The following is a 25,272-nucleotide window of genomic DNA, read 5'->3' as shown; positions in this document are numbered from 1 at the left end:
ATGGATGAAGGGGTTCTGTGGTGGTCTGTGCTGTAGAGGGGGCATACCATAATGAAATCCCTGCCCCATTAGAGGGTTCTGCTGTAGGTTGGTGTAGGCCCAGGATCCGTCGTGTTGCAGGTATTTCATTGGTGGAGGGGGCGTCATGTGTTCAGAGGGCACGGTGTAGGGGCTGTTGTACACGTGCGGGGGGTATGCGTTGGGGTTGTTACTCATGTCCATGTCTCGGCTGTTCTCACTGAAGTTGGGGAAGTGTCCGCTGTGGTTGGAGGAGGGGGATGCGAGTGCTGGGGGGCTCCGGGCCTGGACCTGTCTGTACTGTAACAGTCTGGATTGTGGGGGAGGCATCTCTGGGAGGTCTCGATTATCGCCGCTCTGCTCGTGGTGAGAAAGTTCCCGTAAAAACTCCTGGAATCTGAGGGCAAAAATAAAAAAAACAAGTGAAATGGTGCAGGTTACCCCCAGGAGGGGCACTCCCATCATCCGCACGTGTCTGGTTATAGCCAGTACCTGGAATAGGTGCTCTCGGGCTCCTCCTCTCCACTGTTTGGGATCTTCCAGTTGGGTCTGATGAGCTGCTGCTGCTGGGCCAGGCCCATTGCTTGGAGGTGGGGGTGGTGGGGGTAGGTTAGGTTGGCCTGGCTCAGGAAGGCGTTATGCTCGTTCCACTGCTGTATCCGGGTCTGCTGTTGCCTCAGGGTCTCCAGCGCCACGTTACCGTGTAGACGATCTGGAATGATAGAGATAGAGATGTGGTTCCCATCCGCAGTCATAGGCCCCCCCTGCACTCCCTGAGCACCCACCTAGAGCCTCCCCGGTGCTCATGGCTTGAGCTCCGTCCTCCATGTAGCTGTTGAGGTGCGATGACATTAGCTGATTATTATGGGGGACGGAGCGCAGCGGGTTATTGACGTCCTGCAAGATGGCGGCTGGTGGCGGCTGCTCCGGGATCAGGCCGTCCACACCGGGCGACGGGGGGCGATGAGGTATGGGGTTATTAAAGAACGACTGGTTGGGCTGGAAAGCGGGCGACAGCTGTGAGGCCTGAGGGGGAGGTTGCTGCATTAGATGGTTATGCTGGGGGACGACGGGTCCCTGCGGGGGAGGGGGGATCTGGTTCTGAAGTTCAGAGAGATGGTTCTGCTGTTGGGACAGAAGGTTCTGCTGCTGCATGGTGAAGGGAGGTCTCTGCATGGGGGAGACGTGTGGGAAGCCCCGGCTGGGCATGGGGTACTGCGGGTGTGGGGGGGTCAGGTGGATGTTCATCGGCCTCTGGTTTGGGTTTTCTTTACGATGGAATTTCGGGTTAGGGAAGGCGAGGTTGGCTCGAGACTCCGGACTTCTTGTTTGTGCATTTGGGTCCAGGTCGACCTGGAATATAGATCTCTATCAGTACATGAGCGGCGTGTATGGGAGGCAGGCGGCGTCTCCGGGGTAGGGTGCAGGATTCATGCTCTTACCGGTTTACAGTCCAGGGGTTTCTTCTCGGGGGTCCGCAGCTTATTCATGTCGGCTGACAGATTGTTCTCGCTTTTGCCTGGATGAGAGGAAGGAAATACATTATATACATACCCCATACATACATTATACACCTCACATGGGCAGTGTATATGGACACTATATAAGAGGGTCAGGGCAGTGTATATGGACACTATATAAGAGGGTCAGGGCAGTGTATATGGACACTATATAAGAGGGTCAGGGCAGTGTATGTGGACACTATATAAGAGGGGCAGGGCAGTGTATATGGACACTATATAAGAGGGGCAGTGTATATGGACACTATATAAGAGGCTCAGGGCAGTGTATATGGACACTATATAAGAGGGGCAGTGTATATGGACACTATATAAGAGGAGCAGCGCAGTGTATATGGACACTATATAAGAGGGGCAGGGCAGTGTATATGGACACTATATAAGAGGGGCAGGGCAGTGTATATGGACACTATATAAGAGGGTCAGTGTATATGGACACTATATAAGAGGGGCAGGGCAGTGTATATGGACACTATATAAGAGGGGCAGGGCAGTGTATATGGACACTATATAAGAGGGGCAGTGTATATGGACACTATATAAGAGGCTCAGGGCAGTGTATATGGACACTATATAAGAGGGGCAGTGTATATGGACACTATATAAGAGGAGCAGCACAGTGTATATGGACACTATATAAGAGGGTCAGGGCAGTGCAGGTGGACACTATATAAGAGGGTCAGTGTATATGGACACTATATAAGAGGGACAGTGCATGTGGACACTATATAAGAGGGTCAGGGCAGTGCATGTGGACACTATATAAGAGGGTCAGGGCAGTGTATATGGACACTATATAAGAGGGTCAGTGTATATGGACACTATATAAGAGGGTCAGGGCAGTGTAGATGGACACTATATAAGAGGGGCAGTGTAGATGGACACTATATAAGAGGGGCAGTGTAGATGGACACTATATAAGAGGGGCAGTGTAGATGGACACTATATAAGAGGGGCAGTGTAGATGGACACTATATAAGAGGGGCAGTGTATATGGACACTATATAAGAGGGGCAGTGTAGATGGACACTATATAAGAGGGTCAGTGTATATGGACACTATATAAGAGGGTCAGGGCAGTGTATATGGACACTATATAATAGGGTCAGGGCAGTGTATATGGACACTATATAAGAGGGGCAGGGCAGTGTATATGGACACTATATAAGAGGGGCAGTGTATATGGACACTATATAAGAGGCTCAGGGCAGTGTATATGGACACTATATAAGAGGGGCAGTGTATATGGACACTATATAAGAGGGTCAGGGCAGTGTATATGGACACTATATAAGAGGGTCAGGGCAGTGTATATGGACACTATATAAGAGGGGCAGTGTATATGGACACTATATAAGAGGCTCAGGGCAGTGTATATGGACACTATATAAGAGGAGCAGCACAGTGTATATGGACACTATATAAGAGGGTCAGGGCAGTGTATATGGACACTATATAATAGGGTCAGGGCAGTGTATATGGACACTATATAAGAGGGGCAGGGCAGTGTATATGGACACTATATAAGAGGGGCAGTGTATATGGACACTATATAAGAGGGGCAGTGTATATGGACACTATATAAGAGGGTCAGGGCAGTGTATATGGACACTATATAAGAGGGGCAGTGTATATGGACACTATATAAGAGGCTCAGGGCAGTGTATATGGACACTATATAAGAGGGGCAGTGTATATGGACACTATATAAGAGGAGCAGCACAGTGTATATGGACACTATATAAGAGGGGCAGTGTATATGGACACTATATAAGAGGGGCAGTGTATATGGACACTATATAAGAGGGTCAGGGCAGTGTATATGGACACTATATAAGAGGGTCAGGGCAGTGTATATGGACACTATATAAGAGGGGCAGTGTATATGGACACTATATAAGAGGGGCAGTGTATATGGACACTATATAAGAGGGGCAGTGTATATGGACACTATATAAGAGGGGCAGTGTAGATGGACACTATATAAGAGGGTCAGTGTATATGGACACTATATAAGAGGGTCAGGGCAGTGTATATGGACACTATATAAGAGGGGCAGTGTATATGGACACTATATAATAGGGTCAGGGCAGTGTATATGGACACTATATAAGAGGGTCAGGGCAGTGTATATGGACACTATATAAGAGGGGCAGTGTATATGGACACTATATAAGAGGGTCAGGGCAGTGTATATGGACACTATATAAGAGGGTCAGGGCAGTGTATATGGACACTATATAAGAGGGGCAGTGTATATGGACACTATATAAGAGGAGCAGCACAGTGTATATGGACACTATATAAGAGGGGCAGTGTAGATGGACACTATATAAGAGGGGCAGTGTATATGGACACTATATAAGAGGGTCAGGGCAGTGTATATGGACACTATATAAGAGGGGCAGTGTATATGGACACTATATAATAGGGTCAGGGCAGTGTATATGGACACTATATAAGAGGGTCAGGGCAGTGTATATGGACACTATATAAGAGGGTCAGGGCAGTGTATATGGACACTATATAAGAGGGGCAGTGTATATGGACACTATATAAGAGGAGCAGCACAGTGTATATGGACACTATATAAGAGGGTCAGGGCAGTGCATGTGGACACTATATAAGAGGGTCAGGGCAGTGTATGTGGACACTATATAAGAGGGTCAGGGCAGTGTATATGGACACTATATAAGAGGGTCAGGGCAGTGTATATGGACACTATATAAGAGGCTCAGGGCAGTGTATATGGACACTATATAAGAGGCTCAGGGCAGTGTAGATGGACACTATATAAGAGGGGCAGTGTAGATGGACACTATATAAGAGGGGCAGTGTAGATGGACACTATATAAGAGGGACAGTGTAGATGGACACTATATAAGAGGGTCAGGGCAGTGTATATGGACACTATATAAGAGGGGCAGGGCAGTGTATATGGACACTATATAAGAGGAGCAGCACAGTGTATATGGACACTATATAAGAGGGTCAGGGCAGTGTATATGGACACTATATAAGAGGGTCAGGGCAGTGTATATGGACACTATATAAGAGGGGCAGTGTATATGGACACTATATAAGAGGGTCAGGGCAGTGTATATGGACACTATATAAGAGGGTCAGGGCAGTGTATATGGACACTATATAAGAGGGGCAGTGTATATGGACACTATATAAGAGGGGCAGTGTATATGGACACTATATAAGAGGGTCAGGGCAGTGTATATGGACACTATATAAGAGGGGCAGTGTATATGGACACTATATAAGAGGGTCAGGGCAGTGTATATGGACACTATATAAGAGGGTCAGGGCAGTGTATATGGACACTATATAAGAGGGTCAGGGCAGTGTATATGGACACTATATAAGAGGGTCAGGGCAGTGTAGATGGACACTATATAAGAGGGTCAGGGCAGTGTATATGGACACTATATAATAGGGTCAGGGCAGTGTATATGGACACTATATAAGAGGGGCAGGGCAGTGTATATGGACACTATATAAGAGGGGCAGTGTATATGGACACTATATAAGAGGGGCAGTGTATATGGACACTATATAAGAGGGTCAGGGCAGTGTATATGGACACTATATAAGAGGGGCAGTGTATATGGACACTATATAAGAGGCTCAGGGCAGTGTATATGGACACTATATAAGAGGGGCAGTGTATATGGACACTATATAAGAGGCTCAGGGCAGTGTATATGGACACTATATAAGAGGGGCAGTGTATATGGACACTATATAAGAGGAGCAGCACAGTGTATATGGACACTATATAAGAGGGTCAGGGCAGTGCAGGTGGACACTATATAAGAGGGTCAGTGTATATGGACACTATATAAGAGGGACAGTGCATGTGGACACTATATAAGAGGGTCAGGGCAGTGCATGTGGACACTATATAAGAGGGTCAGGGCAGTGTATATGGACACTATATAAGAGGGTCAGTGTATATGGACACTATATAAGAGGGTCAGGGCAGTGTAGATGGACACTATATAAGAGGGGCAGTGTAGATGGACACTATATAAGAGGGGCAGTGTAGATGGACACTATATAAGAGGGGCAGTGTAGATGGACACTATATAAGAGGGGCAGTGTAGATGGACACTATATAAGAGGGGCAGTGTATATGGACACTATATAAGAGGGGCAGTGTAGATGGACACTATATAAGAGGGTCAGTGTATATGGACACTATATAAGAGGGTCAGGGCAGTGTATATGGACACTATATAATAGGGTCAGGGCAGTGTATATGGACACTATATAAGAGGGGCAGGGCAGTGTATATGGACACTATATAAGAGGGGCAGTGTATATGGACACTATATAAGAGGCTCAGGGCAGTGTATATGGACACTATATAAGAGGGGCAGTGTATATGGACACTATATAAGAGGGTCAGGGCAGTGTATATGGACACTATATAAGAGGGTCAGGGCAGTGTATATGGACACTATATAAGAGGGGCAGTGTATATGGACACTATATAAGAGGCTCAGGGCAGTGTATATGGACACTATATAAGAGGAGCAGCACAGTGTATATGGACACTATATAAGAGGGTCAGGGCAGTGTATATGGACACTATATAATAGGGTCAGGGCAGTGTATATGGACACTATATAAGAGGGGCAGGGCAGTGTATATGGACACTATATAAGAGGGGCAGTGTATATGGACACTATATAAGAGGGGCAGTGTATATGGACACTATATAAGAGGGTCAGGGCAGTGTATATGGACACTATATAAGAGGGGCAGTGTATATGGACACTATATAAGAGGCTCAGGGCAGTGTATATGGACACTATATAAGAGGGGCAGTGTATATGGACACTATATAAGAGGAGCAGCACAGTGTATATGGACACTATATAAGAGGGGCAGTGTATATGGACACTATATAAGAGGGGCAGTGTATATGGACACTATATAAGAGGGTCAGGGCAGTGTATATGGACACTATATAAGAGGGTCAGGGCAGTGTATATGGACACTATATAAGAGGGGCAGTGTATATGGACACTATATAAGAGGGGCAGTGTATATGGACACTATATAAGAGGGGCAGTGTATATGGACACTATATAAGAGGGGCAGTGTAGATGGACACTATATAAGAGGGTCAGTGTATATGGACACTATATAAGAGGGTCAGGGCAGTGTATATGGACACTATATAAGAGGGGCAGTGTATATGGACACTATATAATAGGGTCAGGGCAGTGTATATGGACACTATATAAGAGGGTCAGGGCAGTGTATATGGACACTATATAAGAGGGGCAGTGTATATGGACACTATATAAGAGGGTCAGGGCAGTGTATATGGACACTATATAAGAGGGTCAGGGCAGTGTATATGGACACTATATAAGAGGGGCAGTGTATATGGACACTATATAAGAGGAGCAGCACAGTGTATATGGACACTATATAAGAGGGGCAGTGTAGATGGACACTATATAAGAGGGGCAGTGTATATGGACACTATATAAGAGGGTCAGGGCAGTGTATATGGACACTATATAAGAGGGGCAGTGTATATGGACACTATATAATAGGGTCAGGGCAGTGTATATGGACACTATATAAGAGGGTCAGGGCAGTGTATATGGACACTATATAAGAGGGTCAGGGCAGTGTATATGGACACTATATAAGAGGGGCAGTGTATATGGACACTATATAAGAGGAGCAGCACAGTGTATATGGACACTATATAAGAGGGTCAGGGCAGTGCATGTGGACACTATATAAGAGGGTCAGGGCAGTGTATGTGGACACTATATAAGAGGGTCAGGGCAGTGTATATGGACACTATATAAGAGGGTCAGGGCAGTGTATATGGACACTATATAAGAGGCTCAGGGCAGTGTATATGGACACTATATAAGAGGCTCAGGGCAGTGTAGATGGACACTATATAAGAGGGGCAGTGTAGATGGACACTATATAAGAGGGGCAGTGTAGATGGACACTATATAAGAGGGACAGTGTAGATGGACACTATATAAGAGGGTCAGGGCAGTGTATATGGACACTATATAAGAGGGGCAGGGCAGTGTATATGGACACTATATAAGAGGAGCAGCACAGTGTATATGGACACTATATAAGAGGGTCAGGGCAGTGTATATGGACACTATATAAGAGGGTCAGGGCAGTGTATATGGACACTATATAAGAGGGGCAGTGTATATGGACACTATATAAGAGGGTCAGGGCAGTGTATATGGACACTATATAAGAGGGTCAGGGCAGTGTATATGGACACTATATAAGAGGGGCAGTGTATATGGACACTATATAAGAGGGGCAGTGTATATGGACACTATATAAGAGGGTCAGGGCAGTGTATATGGACACTATATAAGAGGGGCAGTGTATATGGACACTATATAAGAGGGTCAGGGCAGTGTATATGGACACTATATAAGAGGGTCAGGGCAGTGTATATGGACACTATATAAGAGGGTCAGGGCAGTGTATATGGACACTATATAAGAGGGTCAGGGCAGTGTAGATGGACACTATATAAGAGGGTCAGGGCAGTGTAGATGGACACTATATAAGAGGGGCAGTGTAGATGGACACTATATAAGAGGGGCAGTGTAGATGGACACTATATAAGAGGGGCAGTGTAGATGGACACTATATAAGAGGGGCAGTGTAGATGGACACTATATAAGAGGGGCAGTGTAGATGGACACTATATAATAGGGTCAGGGCAGTGTAGATGGACACTATATAAGAGGAGCAGTGTAGATGGACACTATATAAGAGGGGCAGTGTATATGGACACTATATAAGAGGGGCAGGGCAGTGTATATGGACACTATATAATAGGGTCAGGGCAGTGTATATGGACACTATATAAGAGGCTCAGGGCAGTGTATATGGACACTATATAAGAGGGGCAGTGTATATGGACACTATATAAGAGGAGCAGCACAGTGTATATGGACACTATATAAGAGGGTCAGGGCAGTGCAGGTGGACACTATATAAGAGGGTCAGTGTATATGGACACTATATAAGAGGGACAGTGCATGTGGACACTATATAAGAGGGTCAGGGCAGTGCATGTGGACACTATATAAGAGGGTCAGGGCAGTGTATATGGACACTATATAAGAGGGTCAGTGTATATGGACACTATATAAGAGGGTCAGGGCAGTGTAGATGGACACTATATAAGAGGGGCAGTGTAGATGGACACTATATAAGAGGGGCAGTGTAGATGGACACTATATAAGAGGGGCAGTGTAGATGGACACTATATAAGAGGGGCAGTGTAGATGGACACTATATAAGAGGGGCAGTGTATATGGACACTATATAAGAGGGGCAGTGTAGATGGACACTATATAAGAGGGTCAGTGTATATGGACACTATATAAGAGGGTCAGGGCAGTGTATATGGACACTATATAATAGGGTCAGGGCAGTGTATATGGACACTATATAAGAGGGGCAGGGCAGTGTATATGGACACTATATAAGAGGGGCAGTGTATATGGACACTATATAAGAGGCTCAGGGCAGTGTATATGGACACTATATAAGAGGGGCAGTGTATATGGACACTATATAAGAGGGTCAGGGCAGTGTATATGGACACTATATAAGAGGGTCAGGGCAGTGTATATGGACACTATATAAGAGGGGCAGTGTATATGGACACTATATAAGAGGCTCAGGGCAGTGTATATGGACACTATATAAGAGGAGCAGCACAGTGTATATGGACACTATATAAGAGGGTCAGGGCAGTGTATATGGACACTATATAATAGGGTCAGGGCAGTGTATATGGACACTATATAAGAGGGGCAGGGCAGTGTATATGGACACTATATAAGAGGGGCAGTGTATATGGACACTATATAAGAGGGGCAGTGTATATGGACACTATATAAGAGGGTCAGGGCAGTGTATATGGACACTATATAAGAGGGGCAGTGTATATGGACACTATATAAGAGGCTCAGGGCAGTGTATATGGACACTATATAAGAGGGGCAGTGTATATGGACACTATATAAGAGGAGCAGCACAGTGTATATGGACACTATATAAGAGGGGCAGTGTATATGGACACTATATAAGAGGGGCAGTGTATATGGACACTATATAAGAGGGTCAGGGCAGTGTATATGGACACTATATAAGAGGGTCAGGGCAGTGTATATGGACACTATATAAGAGGGGCAGTGTATATGGACACTATATAAGAGGGGCAGTGTATATGGACACTATATAAGAGGGGCAGTGTATATGGACACTATATAAGAGGGGCAGTGTAGATGGACACTATATAAGAGGGTCAGTGTATATGGACACTATATAAGAGGGTCAGGGCAGTGTATATGGACACTATATAAGAGGGGCAGTGTATATGGACACTATATAATAGGGTCAGGGCAGTGTATATGGACACTATATAAGAGGGTCAGGGCAGTGTATATGGACACTATATAAGAGGGGCAGTGTATATGGACACTATATAAGAGGGTCAGGGCAGTGTATATGGACACTATATAAGAGGGTCAGGGCAGTGTATATGGACACTATATAAGAGGGGCAGTGTATATGGACACTATATAAGAGGAGCAGCACAGTGTATATGGACACTATATAAGAGGGGCAGTGTAGATGGACACTATATAAGAGGGGCAGTGTATATGGACACTATATAAGAGGGTCAGGGCAGTGTATATGGACACTATATAAGAGGGGCAGTGTATATGGACACTATATAATAGGGTCAGGGCAGTGTATATGGACACTATATAAGAGGGTCAGGGCAGTGTATATGGACACTATATAAGAGGGTCAGGGCAGTGTATATGGACACTATATAAGAGGGGCAGTGTATATGGACACTATATAAGAGGAGCAGCACAGTGTATATGGACACTATATAAGAGGGTCAGGGCAGTGCATGTGGACACTATATAAGAGGGTCAGGGCAGTGTATGTGGACACTATATAAGAGGGTCAGGGCAGTGTATATGGACACTATATAAGAGGGTCAGGGCAGTGTATATGGACACTATATAAGAGGCTCAGGGCAGTGTATATGGACACTATATAAGAGGCTCAGGGCAGTGTAGATGGACACTATATAAGAGGGGCAGTGTAGATGGACACTATATAAGAGGGGCAGTGTAGATGGACACTATATAAGAGGGACAGTGTAGATGGACACTATATAAGAGGGTCAGGGCAGTGTATATGGACACTATATAAGAGGGGCAGGGCAGTGTATATGGACACTATATAAGAGGAGCAGCACAGTGTATATGGACACTATATAAGAGGGTCAGGGCAGTGTATATGGACACTATATAAGAGGGTCAGGGCAGTGTATATGGACACTATATAAGAGGGGCAGTGTATATGGACACTATATAAGAGGGTCAGGGCAGTGTATATGGACACTATATAAGAGGGTCAGGGCAGTGTATATGGACACTATATAAGAGGGGCAGTGTATATGGACACTATATAAGAGGGGCAGTGTATATGGACACTATATAAGAGGGTCAGGGCAGTGTATATGGACACTATATAAGAGGGGCAGTGTATATGGACACTATATAAGAGGGTCAGGGCAGTGTATATGGACACTATATAAGAGGGTCAGGGCAGTGTATATGGACACTATATAAGAGGGTCAGGGCAGTGTATATGGACACTATATAAGAGGGTCAGGGCAGTGTAGATGGACACTATATAAGAGGGTCAGGGCAGTGTAGATGGACACTATATAAGAGGGGCAGTGTAGATGGACACTATATAAGAGGGGCAGTGTAGATGGACACTATATAAGAGGGGCAGTGTAGATGGACACTATATAAGAGGGGCAGTGTAGATGGACACTATATAATAGGGTCAGGGCAGTGTAGATGGACACTATATAAGAGGAGCAGTGTAGATGGACACTATATAAGAGGGGCAGTGTATATGGACACTATATAAGAGGGGCAGGGCAGTGTATATGGACACTATATAATAGGGTCAGGGCAGTGTATATGGACACTATATAAGAGGGTCAGGGCAGTGTATATGGACACTATATAAGAGGGTCAGGGCAGTGTATATGGACACTATATAAGAGGGGCAGGGCAGTGTATATGGACACTATATAAGAGGGGCAGGGCAGTGCATGTGGACACTATATAAGAGGGTCAGGGCAGTGTATATGGACACTATATAAGAGGGTCAGGGCAGTGTATATGGACACTATATAAGAGGGTCAGGGCAGTGTATATGGACACTATATAAGAGGGTCAGGGCAGTGTATATGGACACTATATAAGAGGGTCAGGGCAGTGTATATGGACACTATATAAGAGGGGCAGGGCAGTGTATATGGACACTATATAAGAGGGTCAGGGCAGTGTATATGGACACTATATAAGAGGGTCAGGGCAGTGTATATGGACACTATATAAGAGGGGCAGGGCAGTGTATGTGGACACTATATAAGAGGGTCAGGGCAGTGTATAAGGACACTATATAAGAGGGGCAGTGTATATGGACACTATATAAGAGGGTCAGGGCAGTGTATATGGACACTACATAAGAGGGTCAGGGCAGTGTATATGGACACTATATAAGAGGGTCAGGGCAGTGTATATGGACACTATATAAGAGGGTCAGGGCAGTGTATATGGACACTATATAAGAGGGGCAGGGCAGTGTATATGGACACTATATAAGAGGGTCAGGGCAGTGTATATGGACACTATATAAGAGGGGCAGGGCAGTGTATATGGACACTATATAAGAGGGTCAGGGCAGTGTATATGGACACTATATAAGAGGGTCAGGGCAGTGTATATGGACACTATATAAGAGGGGCAGGGCAGTGTATGTGGACACTATATAAGAGGGTCAGGGCAGTGTATAAGGACACTATATAAGAGGGGCAGTGTATATGGACACTATATAAGAGGGTCAGGGCAGTGTATATGGACACTACATAAGAGGGTCAGGGCAGTGTATATGGACACTATATAAGAGGGTCAGGGCAGTGTATATGGACACTATATAAGAGGGTCAGGGCAGTGTATATGGACACTATATAAGAGGGTCAGGGCAGTGTAGATGGACACTATATAAGAGGGGCAGTGTAGATGGACACTATATAAGAGGGGCAGTGTAGATGGACACTATATAAGAGGGGCAGTGTAGATGGACACTATATAAGAGGGGCAGTGTAGATGGACACTATATAATAGGGTCAGGGCAGTGTATATGGACACTATATAATAGGGTCAGGGCAGTGTATATGGACACTATATAAGAGGGGCAGGGCAGTGTATATGGACACTATATAAGAGGGGCAGTGTATATGGACACTATATAATAGGGTCAGGGCAGTGTATATGGACACTATATAAGAGGGGCAGGGCAGTGTATATGGACACTATATAAGAGGGGCAGGGCAGTGTATATGGACACTATATAAGAGGGGCAGGGCAGTGTATATGGACACTATATAAGAGGGGCAGTGTATATGGACACTATATAATAGGGTCAGGGCAGTGTATATGGACACTATATAATAGGGTCAGGGCAGTGTATATGGACACTATATAAGAGGGGCAGGGCAGTGTATATGGACACTATATAAGAGGGGCAGGGCAGTGTATATGGACACTATATAATAGGGTCAGGGCAGTGTATATGGACACTATATAAGAGGGGCAGGGCAGTGTATATGGACACTATATAAGAGGGGCAGTGTATATGGACACTATATAAGAGGGGCAGGGCAGTGTATATGGACACTATATAAGAGGGTCAGGGCAGTGTATATGGACACTATATAAGAGGGGCAGTGTATATGGACACTATATAAGAGGGTCAGGGCAGTGTATATGGACACTATATAAGAGGGTCAGGGCAGTGTATATGGACACTACATAAGAGGGTCAGGGCAGTGTATATGGACACTATATAAGAGGAGCAGCACAGTGTATATGGACACTACATAAGAGGGTCAGGGCAGTGTATATGGACACTATATAAGAGGGTCAGGGCAGTGTATATGGACACTACATAAGAGGGTCAGGGCAGTGTATGTGGACACTATATAAGAGGGTCAGGGCAGTGTATATGGACACTATATAAGAGGGTCAGGGCAGTGTATATGGACACTATATAAGAGGGTCAGGGCAGTGTATATGGACACTATATAAGAGGGTCAGGGCAGTGTATATGGACACTATATAAGAGGGTCAGGGCAGTGTATATGGACACTACATAAGAGGGTCAGGGCAGTGTATATGGACACTATATAAGAGGGTCGGGGCAGTGTATATGGACACTATATAAGAGGAGCAGCACAGTGTATATGGACACTATATAAGAGGGGCAGCGCAGTGTATATGGACACTATATAAGAGGGGCAGTGTATATGGACACTATATAAGAGGAGCAGCACAGTGTATATGGACACTATATAAGAGGGTCAGGGCAGTGCATGTGGACACTATATAAGAGGGTCAGGGCAGTGTATATGGACACTATATAAGAGGAGCAGCACAGTGTATATGGACACTATATAAGAGGGTCGGGGCAGTGTATATGGACACTATATAAGAGGGTCGGGGCAGTGTATATGGACACTATATAAGAGGGGCAGCACAGTGTATATGGACACTATATAAGAGGGTCAGGGCAGTGTATGTGGACACTATATAAGAGGGTCAGGGCAGTGTATATGGACACTATATAAGAGGGTCAGGGCAGTGTATATGGACACTATATAAGAGGGTCAGGGCAGTGTATATGGACACTATATAAGAGGGTCAGGGCAGTGTATATGGACACTATATAAGAGGGGCAGGTCAGTGTATATGGACACTATATAAGAGGGGCCGGGCAGTGTATATGGACACTATATAAGAGGGGCAGCACAGTGTATATGGACACTATATAAGAGGGTCAGGGCAGTGCATGTGGACACTATATAAGAGGGGCAGGTCAGTGTATATGGACACTATATAAGAGGGGCCGGGCAGTGTATATGGACACTATATAAGAGGGTCAGGGCAGTGTATATGGACACTATATAAGAGGGTCGGGGCAGTGTATATGGACACTATATAAGAGGGTCAGGGCAGTGTATATGGACACTATATAAGAGGGTCAGGGCAGTGTATATGGACACTATATAAGAGGGTCAGGGCAGTGTATATGGACACTATATAAGAGGGTCGGGGCAGTGTATATGGACACTATATAAGAGGGGCAGTGTATATGGACACTATATAAGAGGCTCAGGGCAGTGTATATGGACACTATATAAGAGGGGCAGTGTATATGGACACTATATAAGAGGGTCGGGGCAGTGTATATGGACACTATATAAGAGGGGCAGTGTATATGGACACTATATAAGAGGGTCAGGTCAGTGTATATGGACACTATATAAGAGGGTCAGGGCAGTGTATATGGACACTATATAAGAGGGTCGGGGCAGTGTATATGGACACTATATAAGAGGGTCAGGGCAGTGTATATGGACACTATATAAGAGGGTCAGGGCAGTGTATATGGACACTATATAAGAGGGTCGGGGCAGTGTATATGGACACTATATAAGAGGGTCAGGGCAGTGTATATGGACACTATATAAGAGGGTCGGGGCAGTGTATATGGACACTATATAAGAGGGGCAGTGTATATGGACACTATATAAGAGGAGCAGCACAGTGTATATGGACACTATATAAGAGGGTCGGGGCAGTGTATATGGACACTATATAAGAGGGGCAGCACAGTGTATATGGACACTATATAAGAGGGTCAGGGCAGTGTATATGGACACTATATAAGAGGGGCAGTGTATATGGACACTATATAAGAGGGTCAGGGCAGTGTATATGGACACTATATAAGAGGGTCAGGGCAGTGTATATGGACACTATATAAGAGGGGCAGTGTATATGGACACTATATAAGAGGGTCAGGGCAGTGTATATGGACACTATATAAGAGGGTCAGGGCAGTGTATATGGACACTATATAAGAGGGTCAGGGCAGTGTATATGGACACTATATAAGAGGAGCAGGGCAGTGTATATGGACACTATATAAGAGGGTCAGGGCAGTGTATATGGACACTATATAAGAGGGGCAGTGTATATGGACACTATATAAGAGGGGCAGCACAGTGTATATGGACACTATATAAGAGGGTCGGGGCAGTGTATATGGACACTATATAAGAGGAGCAGCACAGTGTATATGGACACTATATAAGAGGGTCGGGGCAGTGTATATGGACACTATATAAGAGGGTCAGGGCAGTGTATATGGACACTATATAAGAGGGTCAGGGCAGTGTATATGGACACTATATAAGAGGAGCGGGGCAGTGTATATGGACACTATATAAGAGGGGCAGGGCAGTGTATATGGACACTATATAAGAGGAGCAGGGCAGTGTATATGGACACTATATAAAAGGGTCAGGGCAGTGTATATGGACACTATATAAGAGGGGCAGGGCAGTGTATATGGACACTATATAAGAGGGTCAGGGCAGTGTATATGGACACTATATAAGAGGGTCAGGGCAGTGTATATGGACACTATATAAGAGGGTCAGGGCAGTGTATATGGACACTATATAAGAGGGGCAGGGCAGTGTATATGGACACTATATAAGAGGGGCAGGTCAGTGTATAGACACTATATAAGAGGAGCAGCACAGTGTATATGGAGGCTGCGGATAGCAGCAAAATGATGAGCGCAGGGGTCAGGCCTCCCCCGCAGGAGCCTCCGCACATGGACCTACACTGATACACTGTAACAAATCCTCATCGAGTAACTGAGGGGAAAGCGATTCTCACGTTCACCAACCGTTGCGGCTGAGTTCATGTTGATCTTTGTCCGTGTGTGGAATCTGCTGCCCGACATTGACCGGCGAGTGGTGGCCCAGACCGAACGGGATGGGGGATCCGCGGCCGTGCCCCTGCAGAAGGTTCATGTTATAAGCCATGGCCGGGTGCGTCATCAGCCGGGGGTCCACAGGGAAGCGACCCTGGTAGCTGGGGGGCCACGGGACCTGGAACAGGAGGAGATCAGCTCAGAGTATGATCATAGCTACAGCCACCAGATAGGAAATTATACAGCTGGGGATGTGATTGTAGTAGTAGTAGACGTGCTGCAGCTGTGGATGTGATTGTAGTAGTAGACGTGCTGCAGCTGTGGATGTGATTGTAGTAGTAGACGTGCTGCAGCTGTGGATGTGATTGTAGTAGGAGTAGTAGTAGACGTGCTGCAGCTGGGGATGTGATTGTAGTAGTAGTAGATGTGCTGCAGCTGTGGATGTGATTGTAGTAGTAGACGTGCTGCAGCTGGGGATGTGATTGTAGTAGAAGCAGTAGACGTGCTGCAGCTGGGGATGTGATTGTAGTAGGAGTAGTAGACGTGCTGCAGCTGGGGATGTGATTGTAGTAGTAGTAGTAGACGTGCTGCAGCTGGGGATGTGATTGTAGTAGGAGTAGTAGACGTGCTGCAGCAGTGGATGTGATTGTAGTAGTAGTAGTAGATGTGCTGCAGCTGGGGATGTGATTGTAGTAGTAGACGTGCTGCAGCTGGGGATGTAATTGTAGTAGTAGTAGTAGATGTGCTGCAGCTGGGGATGTGATTGTAGTGGAAGTAGATGTGCTGCAGCTGTGGATGTGATTGTAGAAGCAGTAAACGTGCTGCAGCTGTGGATGTGATTGTAGTAGGAGTAGACGTGCTGCAGCTGTGGATGTGATTGTAGTAGGAGTAGACGTGCTGCAGCTGGGGATGTGATTGTAGTAGGAGTAGACGTGCTGCAGCTGGGGATGTGATTGTAGTAGAAGTAGACGTGCTGCAGCTGGGGATGTGATTGTAGTAGAAGTAGTAGACGTGCTGCAGCTGGGGATGTGATTGTAGTGGAAGTAGATGTGCTGCAGCTGTGGATGTGATTGTAGTAGTAGTAGTAGACGTGCTGCAGCTGGGGATGTGATTGTAGTAGTAGTAGTAGACGTGCTGCAGCTGTGGATGTGATTGTAGTAGGAGTAGTAGTAGAGGTGCTGCAGCAGTGGATGTGATTGTAGTAGGAGTAGTAGACGTGCTGCAGCTGGGGATGTGATTGTAGTAGTAGACGTGCTGCAGCTGGGGATGTGATTGTAGTAGGAGTAGTAGACGTGCTGCAGCTGGGGATGTGAATGTAGTAGTAGTAGACGTGCTGCAGCTGGGGATGTGATTGTAATAGTAGTAGTAGACGTGCTGCAGCTGTGGATGTGATTGTAGTAGGAGTAGTAGACGTGCTGCAGCTGTGGATGTGATTGTAGTAGGAGTAGTAGACGTACCGCAGCTGTGGATGTGATTGTAGTAGTAGACGTGCTGCAGCTGGGGATGTGATTGTAGTAGTAGTAGTAGACGTGCTGCAGCTGTGGATGTGATTGTAGTAGGAGTAGTAGACGTGCTGCAGCTGTGGATGTGATTGTAGTAGGAGTAGTAGACGTACCGCAGCTGTGGATGTGATTGTAGTAGTAGACGTGCTGCAGCTGGGGATGTGATTGTAGTAGTAGTAGTAGTAGACGTGCTGCAGCTGGGGATGTAATTGTAGTAGTAGATGTGCTGCAGCTGGGGATGTGATTGAAGTAGTAGTAGTAGTAGACGTGCTGCAGCTGGGGATGTAATTGTAGTAGTAGATGTGCTGCAGCTGTGGATGTGATTGTAGTGGAAGTAGATGTGCTGCAGCTGTGGATGTGATTGTAGAAGCAGTAGACGTGCTGCAGCTGGGGATGTGATTGTAGTAGAAGTAGTAGATGTGCTGCAGCTGGGGATGTGATTGTAGTGGAAGTAGATGTGCTGCAGCTGGGGATGTGAATGTAGTAGTAGTAGACGTGCTGCAGCTGTGGATGTGATTGTAGTAGGAGTAGTAGACGTGCTGCAGCTGTGGATGTGATTGTAGTAGGAGTAGTAGACGTACCGCAGCTGTGGATGTGATTGTAGTAGTAGACGTGCTGCAGCTGTGGATGTGATTGTAGTAGTAGTAGACGTGCTGCAGCTGGGGATGTGATTGTAGTAGTAGTAGACGTGCTGCAGCTGTGGATGTGATTGTAGTAGTAGACGTGCTGCAGCTGTGGATGTGATTGTAGTAGTAGTAGACGTGCTGCAGCTGTGGATGTGATTGTAGTAGTAGTAGACGTGCTGCAGCTGGGGATGTGATTGTAGTAGTAGTAGTAGTAGTAGTAGACGTGCTGCAGCTGGGGATGTGATTGTAGTAGTAGTAGTAGACGTGCTGCAGCTGGGGATGTGATTGTAGTGGAAGTAGATGTGCTGCAGCTGTGGATGTGATTGTAGTAGTAGTAGATGTGCTGCAGCTGGGGATGTGATTGTAGTAGAAGTAGTAGATGTGCTGCAGCTGTGGATGTGATTGTAGTGGAAGTAGATGTGCTGCAGCTGTGGATGTGATTGTAGTAGTAGTAAACGTGCTGCAGCTGTGGATGTGATTGTAGTAGGAGTAGACGTGCTGCAGCTGTGGATGTGATTGTAGTAGGAGTAGACGTGCTGCAGCTGGGGATGTGATTGTAGTAGAAGTAGTAGATGTGCTGCAGCTGGGGATGTGATTGTAGTGGAAGTAGATGTGCTGCAGCTGTGGATGTGATTGTAGTAGTAGTAGACGTGCTGCAGCTGGGGATGTGATTGTAGTAATAGTAGACATCTACTACTACTACAATCACATCCCCAGCTGCAGCACATCTACTTCCACTACAATCACATCCACAGCTGTAGCACATCTACTTCCACTACAATCACATCCCCAGCTGCAGCACATCTACTACTACTACAATCACATCCCCAGCTGCAGCACGTCTACTACTACTACAATCACATCCCCAGCTGCAGCACGTCTACTACTACTACAATCACATCCCCAGCTGCAGCACGTCTACTACTACTACTACAATCACATCCACAGCTGCAGCACGTCTACTACTACTACAATCACATCCACAGCTGCAGCACGTCTACTACTACTACAATCACATCCACAGCTGCAGCACGTCTACTTCCACTACAATCACATCCACAGCTGCAGCACATCTACTTCCACTACAATCACATCCCCAGCTGCAGCACGTCTACTACTCCTACTACAATCACATCCCCAGCTGCAGCACGTCTACTCCTACTACAATCACATCCACAGCTGCAGCACATCTACTACTACTACAATCACATCCACAGCTGCAGCACATCTACTCCTACTACAATCACATCCACAGCTGCAGCACATCTACTACTACTACAATCACATCCACAGCTGCAGCACATCTACTACTACTACAATCACATCCACAGCACGTCTACTACTACTACAATCACATCCACAGCACGTCTACTACTACTACAATCACATCCCCAGCTGCAGCACGTCTACTACTACTACAATCACATCCCCAGCTGCAGCACGTCTACTACTACTACAATCACATCCACAGCTGCAGCACGTCTACTCCTACTACAATCACATCCACAGCTGCAGCACGTCTACTCCTACTACAATCACATCCACCGCTGCAGCACGTCTACTACTCCTACTACAATCACATCCACCGCTGCAGCACGTCTACTACTACTACTACAATCACATCCCCAGCTGCAGCACGTCTACTACTACAATTACATCCCCAGCTGCAGCACGTCTACTACTACTACTACAATCACATCCACAGCTGCAGCACGTCTACTACTACTACTACAATCACATCCACAGCTGCAGCACGTCTACTACTCCTACTACAATCACATCCACAGCTGCAGCACGTCTACTACTCCTACTACAATCACATCCCCAGCTGCAGCACGTCTACTACTCCTACTACAATCACATCCCCAGCTGCAGCACGTCTACTACTCCTACTACAATCACATCCCCAGCTGCAGCACGTCTACTACTACTACTACAATCACATCCCCAGCTGCAGCACGTCTACTACTCCTACTACAATCACATCCACAGCTGCAGCACGTCTACTACTCCTACTACAATCACATCCACAGCTGCAGCACGTCTACTACTACTACTACAATCACATCCACAGCACGTCTACTACTACTACTACAATCACATCCACAGCTGCAGCACGTCTACTCCTACTACAATCACATCCACAGCTGCAGCACGTCTACTCCTACTACAATCACATCCACAGCTGCAGCACGTCTACTCCTACTACAATCACATCCACAGCTGCAGCACGTCTACTCCTACTACAATCACATCCACAGCTGCAGCACGTCTACTACTACTACTACAATCACATCCCCAGCTGCAGCACGTCTACTACTCCTACTACAATCACATCCACAGCTGCAGCACGTCTACTACTCCTACTACAATCACATCCACAGCTGCAGCACGTCTACTACTACTACTACAATCACATCCACAGCACGTCTACTACTACTACTACAATCACATCCACAGCTGCAGCACGTCTACTCCTACTACAATCACATCCACAGCTGCAGCACGTCTACTCCTACTACAATCACATCCACAGCTGCAGCACGTCTACTCCTACTACAATCACATCCACAGCTGCAGCACGTCTACTCCTACTACAATCACATCCACAGCTGCAGCACGTCTACTACTCCTACTACAATCACATCCACAGCTGCAGCACGTCTACTACTCCTACTACAATCACATCCACAGCTGCAGCACGTCTACTCCTACTACAATCACATCCACAGCTGCAGCACGTCTACTACTACAATCACATCCACAGCTGCAGCACATCTACTACTACAATCACATCCACAGCTGCAGCACGTCTACTACTACTACAATCACATCCACAGCTGCAGCACGTCTACTACTACTACTACAATCACATCCACAGCTGCAGCACATCTACTACTACAATCACATCCACAGCTGCAGCACATCTACTACTACAATCACATCCACAGCTGCAGCACGTCTACTACTCCTACTACAATCACATCCCCAGCTGCAGCACATCTACTACTCCTACTACAATCACATCCACAGCTGCAGCACGTCTACTACTCCTACTACAATCACATCCACAGCTGCAGCACGTCTACTACTCCTACTACAATCACATCCACTGCTGCAGCACGTCTACTACTCCTACTACAATCACATCCCCAGCTGCAGCACGTCTACTACTACTACAATCACATCCCCAGCTGCAGCACATCTACTACTACAATCACATCCACAGCTGCAGCACATCTACTACTACAATCACATCCACAGCTGCAGCACGTCTACTACTACTACAATCACATCCACAGCTGCAGCACGTCTACTACTACTACTACAATCACATCCACAGCTGCAGCACATCTACTACTACAATCACATCCACAGCTGCGGTACGTCTACTACTCCTACTACAATCACATCCACAGCTGCAGCACGTCTACTACTACAATCACATCCACAGCTGCAGCACGTCTACTACTCCTACTACAATCACATCCCCAGCTGCAGCACGTCTACTACTACTACAATCACATCCCCAGCTGCAGCACATCTACTACTACAATCACATCCACAGCTGCAGCACGTCTACTACTACTACAATCACATCCACAGCTGCAGCACGTCTACTACTACTACTACTACAATCACATCCACAGCTGCAGCACGTCTACTACTACAATCACATCCACAGCTGCAGCACGTCTACTACTCCTACTACAATCACATCCACAGCTGCAGCACGTCTACTACTCCTACTACAATCACATCCACTGCTGCAGCACGTCTACTACTCCTACTACAATCACATCCACTGCTGCAGCACGTCTACTACTCCTACTACAATCACATCCCCAGCTGCAGCACGTCTACTACTACTACTACAATCACATCCCCAGCTGCAGCACATCTACTACTACAATCACATCCACAGCTGCAGCACGTCTACTACTACTACAATCACATCCACAGCTGCAGCACGTCTACTACTACTCCTACTACAATCACATCCACAGCTGCAGCACGTCTACTCCTACTACAATCACATCCACAGCTGCAGCACGTCTACTACTACTACTACAATCACATCCACTGCTGCAGCACATCTACTACTTATACTACAATCACATCCACAGCTGCAGCACATCTACTACTACAATCACATCCACAGCTGCAGCACGTCTACTACTACTACAATCACATCCACAGCTGCAGCACGTCTACTACTACAATCACATCCACAGCTGCAGGGCCTGTTTGCCCTGTGTGGGGTGAATCAGTAGCGGGTCACATGACCTCTGCTCTACGGTGATGGGGGGACGCCGCTCAGGGTCATACTCACAGGTAAAGGCACGGACATCACCATGTTGCCCCCATAGACGGCGGGTACGTAGAGGATACTGGTGCCTGTGTGGGGGTCTATCCTCTGCACAGGGCTGGGGGATTTGCCCATGTTGGGGTGCGGGCCCATGGGAGGGGTGTAGGCGCGGATGGGATTTCCGATCAGTACAGACGGATTGGGCTGAACTACAAGACAAACCACAAGACGAAGATCAGGAAAGATAATATACATGTAACCTAGCGACACAAACCCGTCACCGACTGTCCTCCCCCCCCCCCCTGCTCCAGACCACCCCTTCCTCCCCTCCCCCCCTGCTCCAGACCACACCGCCCCCCCCCCTGCTCCAGACCACACCATCCCCCCCCCTGCTCCAGACCACCCCTTCCTCGCCCCGCCCCCTGCTCCAGACCACACCGCCCCGCCCCCTGCTCCAGACCACACCGCCCCGCCCCCTGCTCCAGACCACCCTGTCCCCCCCCCCCCCTGCTCCAGACCACCCTGTCCCCCCCCCCCTGCTCCAGACCACCCTGTCCTCCCCCCCCTGCTCCAGACCACACTGTCTCCCCCTCCCCCTGCTCCAGACCACACCGTCCCCCCCCCCCCTGCTCCAGACCACCCTGTCCTCCCCCCCCTGCTCCAGACCACCCTGTCCCCCCCCCCTGCTCCAGACCACCCTGTCCCCCCCCCCCTGCTCCAGACCACACTGTCCCCCCCCCCCCTGCTCCAGACCACACTGTCCCCCCCCCCCTGCTCCAGACCACACTGTCCCCCCCCCCCTGCTCCAGACCACACTGTCCCCCCCCCCTGCTCCAGACCACACTGTCCCCCCCCCCCTGCTCCAGACCACACTGTCCCCCCCCCCCTGCTCCAGACCACCCTGTCCCCCCCCCCTGCTCCAGACCACCCTGTCCCCCCCCCCTGCTCCAGACCACCCTGTCCTCCCCCCTGCTCCAGACCACACTGTCCTCCCCCCCTGCTCCAGACCACACTGTCCTCCCCCCCTGCTCCAGACCACACTGTCCTCCCCCCCTGCTCCAGACCACACTGTCCTCCCCCCCTGCTCCAGACCACACTGTCCCCCCCCCCCCTGCTCCAGACCACCCTGTCCTCCCCCCTGCTCCAGACCACACTGTCCCCCCCCCCTGCTCCAGACCACCCTGTCCTCCCCCCTGCTCCAGACCACACTGTCCTCCCCCCCTGCTCCAGACCACACTGTCCTCCCCCCCTGCTCCAGACCACACTGTCCTCCCCCCTGCTCCAGACCACCCTGTCCTCCCCCCTGCTCCAGACCACACTGTCCTCCCCCCTGCTCCAGACCACCCTGTCCTCCCCCCCTGCTCCTCTGTCCTCCTCCTGACCCCCGTTATGGCCGGATTTAGTCTCCCTCTAAGCTTCACCTCCTGTATCACCTGAAAACTTACCCATTCCATCTCCTTGAAAGTGCTCGCTCTGATTGTGATGACCTTTCCCCTGGGGACACAAGATGAGAATTACCCAACAAGGACATCAAAGGGAACCTGTCAGCACATTATCACACGTGCAGCTACTGACAGGTTCCTTTAGAGCCCTATTAACCAAATGACTCCCTTCTTCAAGCTAAAAAGTTTTCCCACACATCCACATAAATATCTTAGATGACATGGAATCAAAGGGGGCGTGTCGTGCTCACCTGGCCCCTCCCATCTACTCCTCCCCATGCCTTATGCCTCCTTCCTATTCAGCAGGTCATGTGACCCGGGTAATGTCATCAGAGGTGCAATGTATGCAAGTGACGAAATGAAATCACAGCAGCGTCCATGGAGGATGGAGAGGAGCACAAGTCCATGGAGGATGGAGAGGAGCACAAGTCCATGGAGGATGGAGAGGAGTACAAGTCCATGGAGGATGGAGAGGAGTACAAGTCCATGGAGGATGGAGAGGAGTACAAGTCCATGGAGGATGGAGAGGAGCACAAGTCCATGGAGGATGGAGAGGAGCACAAGTCCATGGAGGATGGAGAGGAGCACAAGTCCATGGAGGATGGAGAGGAGCACAAGTCCATGGAGGATGGAGAGGAGCACAAGTCCATGGAGGATGGAGAGGAGCACAAGTCCATGGAGGATGGAGAGGAGCACAAGTCCATGGAGGATGGAGAGGAGCACAAGTCCATGGAGGATGGAGAGGAGCACAAGTCCATGGAGGATGGAGAGGAGCACAAGTCCATGGAGGATGGAGAGGAGCACAAGTCCATGGAGGATGGAGAGGAGCACAAGTCCATGGAGGATGGAGAGGAGCACAAGTCCATGGAGGATGGAGAGGAGCACAAGTCCATGGAGGATGGAGAGGAGCACAAGTCCATGGAG

General features: G+C 47.7%; 1 protein-coding gene across 1 annotated transcript in view; it reads right to left on the bottom strand.

Moving 5' to 3' along the window:
* Window positions 1–3: 3 nt before the first annotated feature.
* HELZ (helicase with zinc finger) overlaps window positions 4–25,272 on the bottom strand; it is a gene marked incomplete at its 3' end in the record, with an annotated part of 57,462 nt that continues 32,193 nt past the window's right edge. Inside the window, exons 23-29 of the mRNA XM_072132038.1 lie at window positions 24,352–24,400; window positions 22,931–23,115; window positions 16,443–16,647; window positions 1,461–1,537; window positions 804–1,371; window positions 511–730; window positions 4–415 (exon numbers count right to left, since the gene is read on the bottom strand). Coding sequence (XP_071988139.1) covers window positions 4–415; window positions 511–730; window positions 804–1,371; window positions 1,461–1,537; window positions 16,443–16,647; window positions 22,931–23,115; window positions 24,352–24,400 — 1,716 coding nt within the window. The remainder of the gene's footprint in view (window positions 416–510; window positions 731–803; window positions 1,372–1,460; window positions 1,538–16,442; window positions 16,648–22,930; window positions 23,116–24,351; window positions 24,401–25,272) is intronic.

Source organism: Engystomops pustulosus, unplaced genomic scaffold, assembly GCF_040894005.1.
Source record: "Engystomops pustulosus unplaced genomic scaffold, aEngPut4.maternal MAT_SCAFFOLD_212, whole genome shotgun sequence".
Classification (NCBI taxonomy): domain Eukaryota; kingdom Metazoa; phylum Chordata; class Amphibia; order Anura; family Leptodactylidae; genus Engystomops; species Engystomops pustulosus.
Note: the sequence above shows the minus strand (reverse complement) of the source record. Positions and strands in the feature narration are given on the sequence as shown.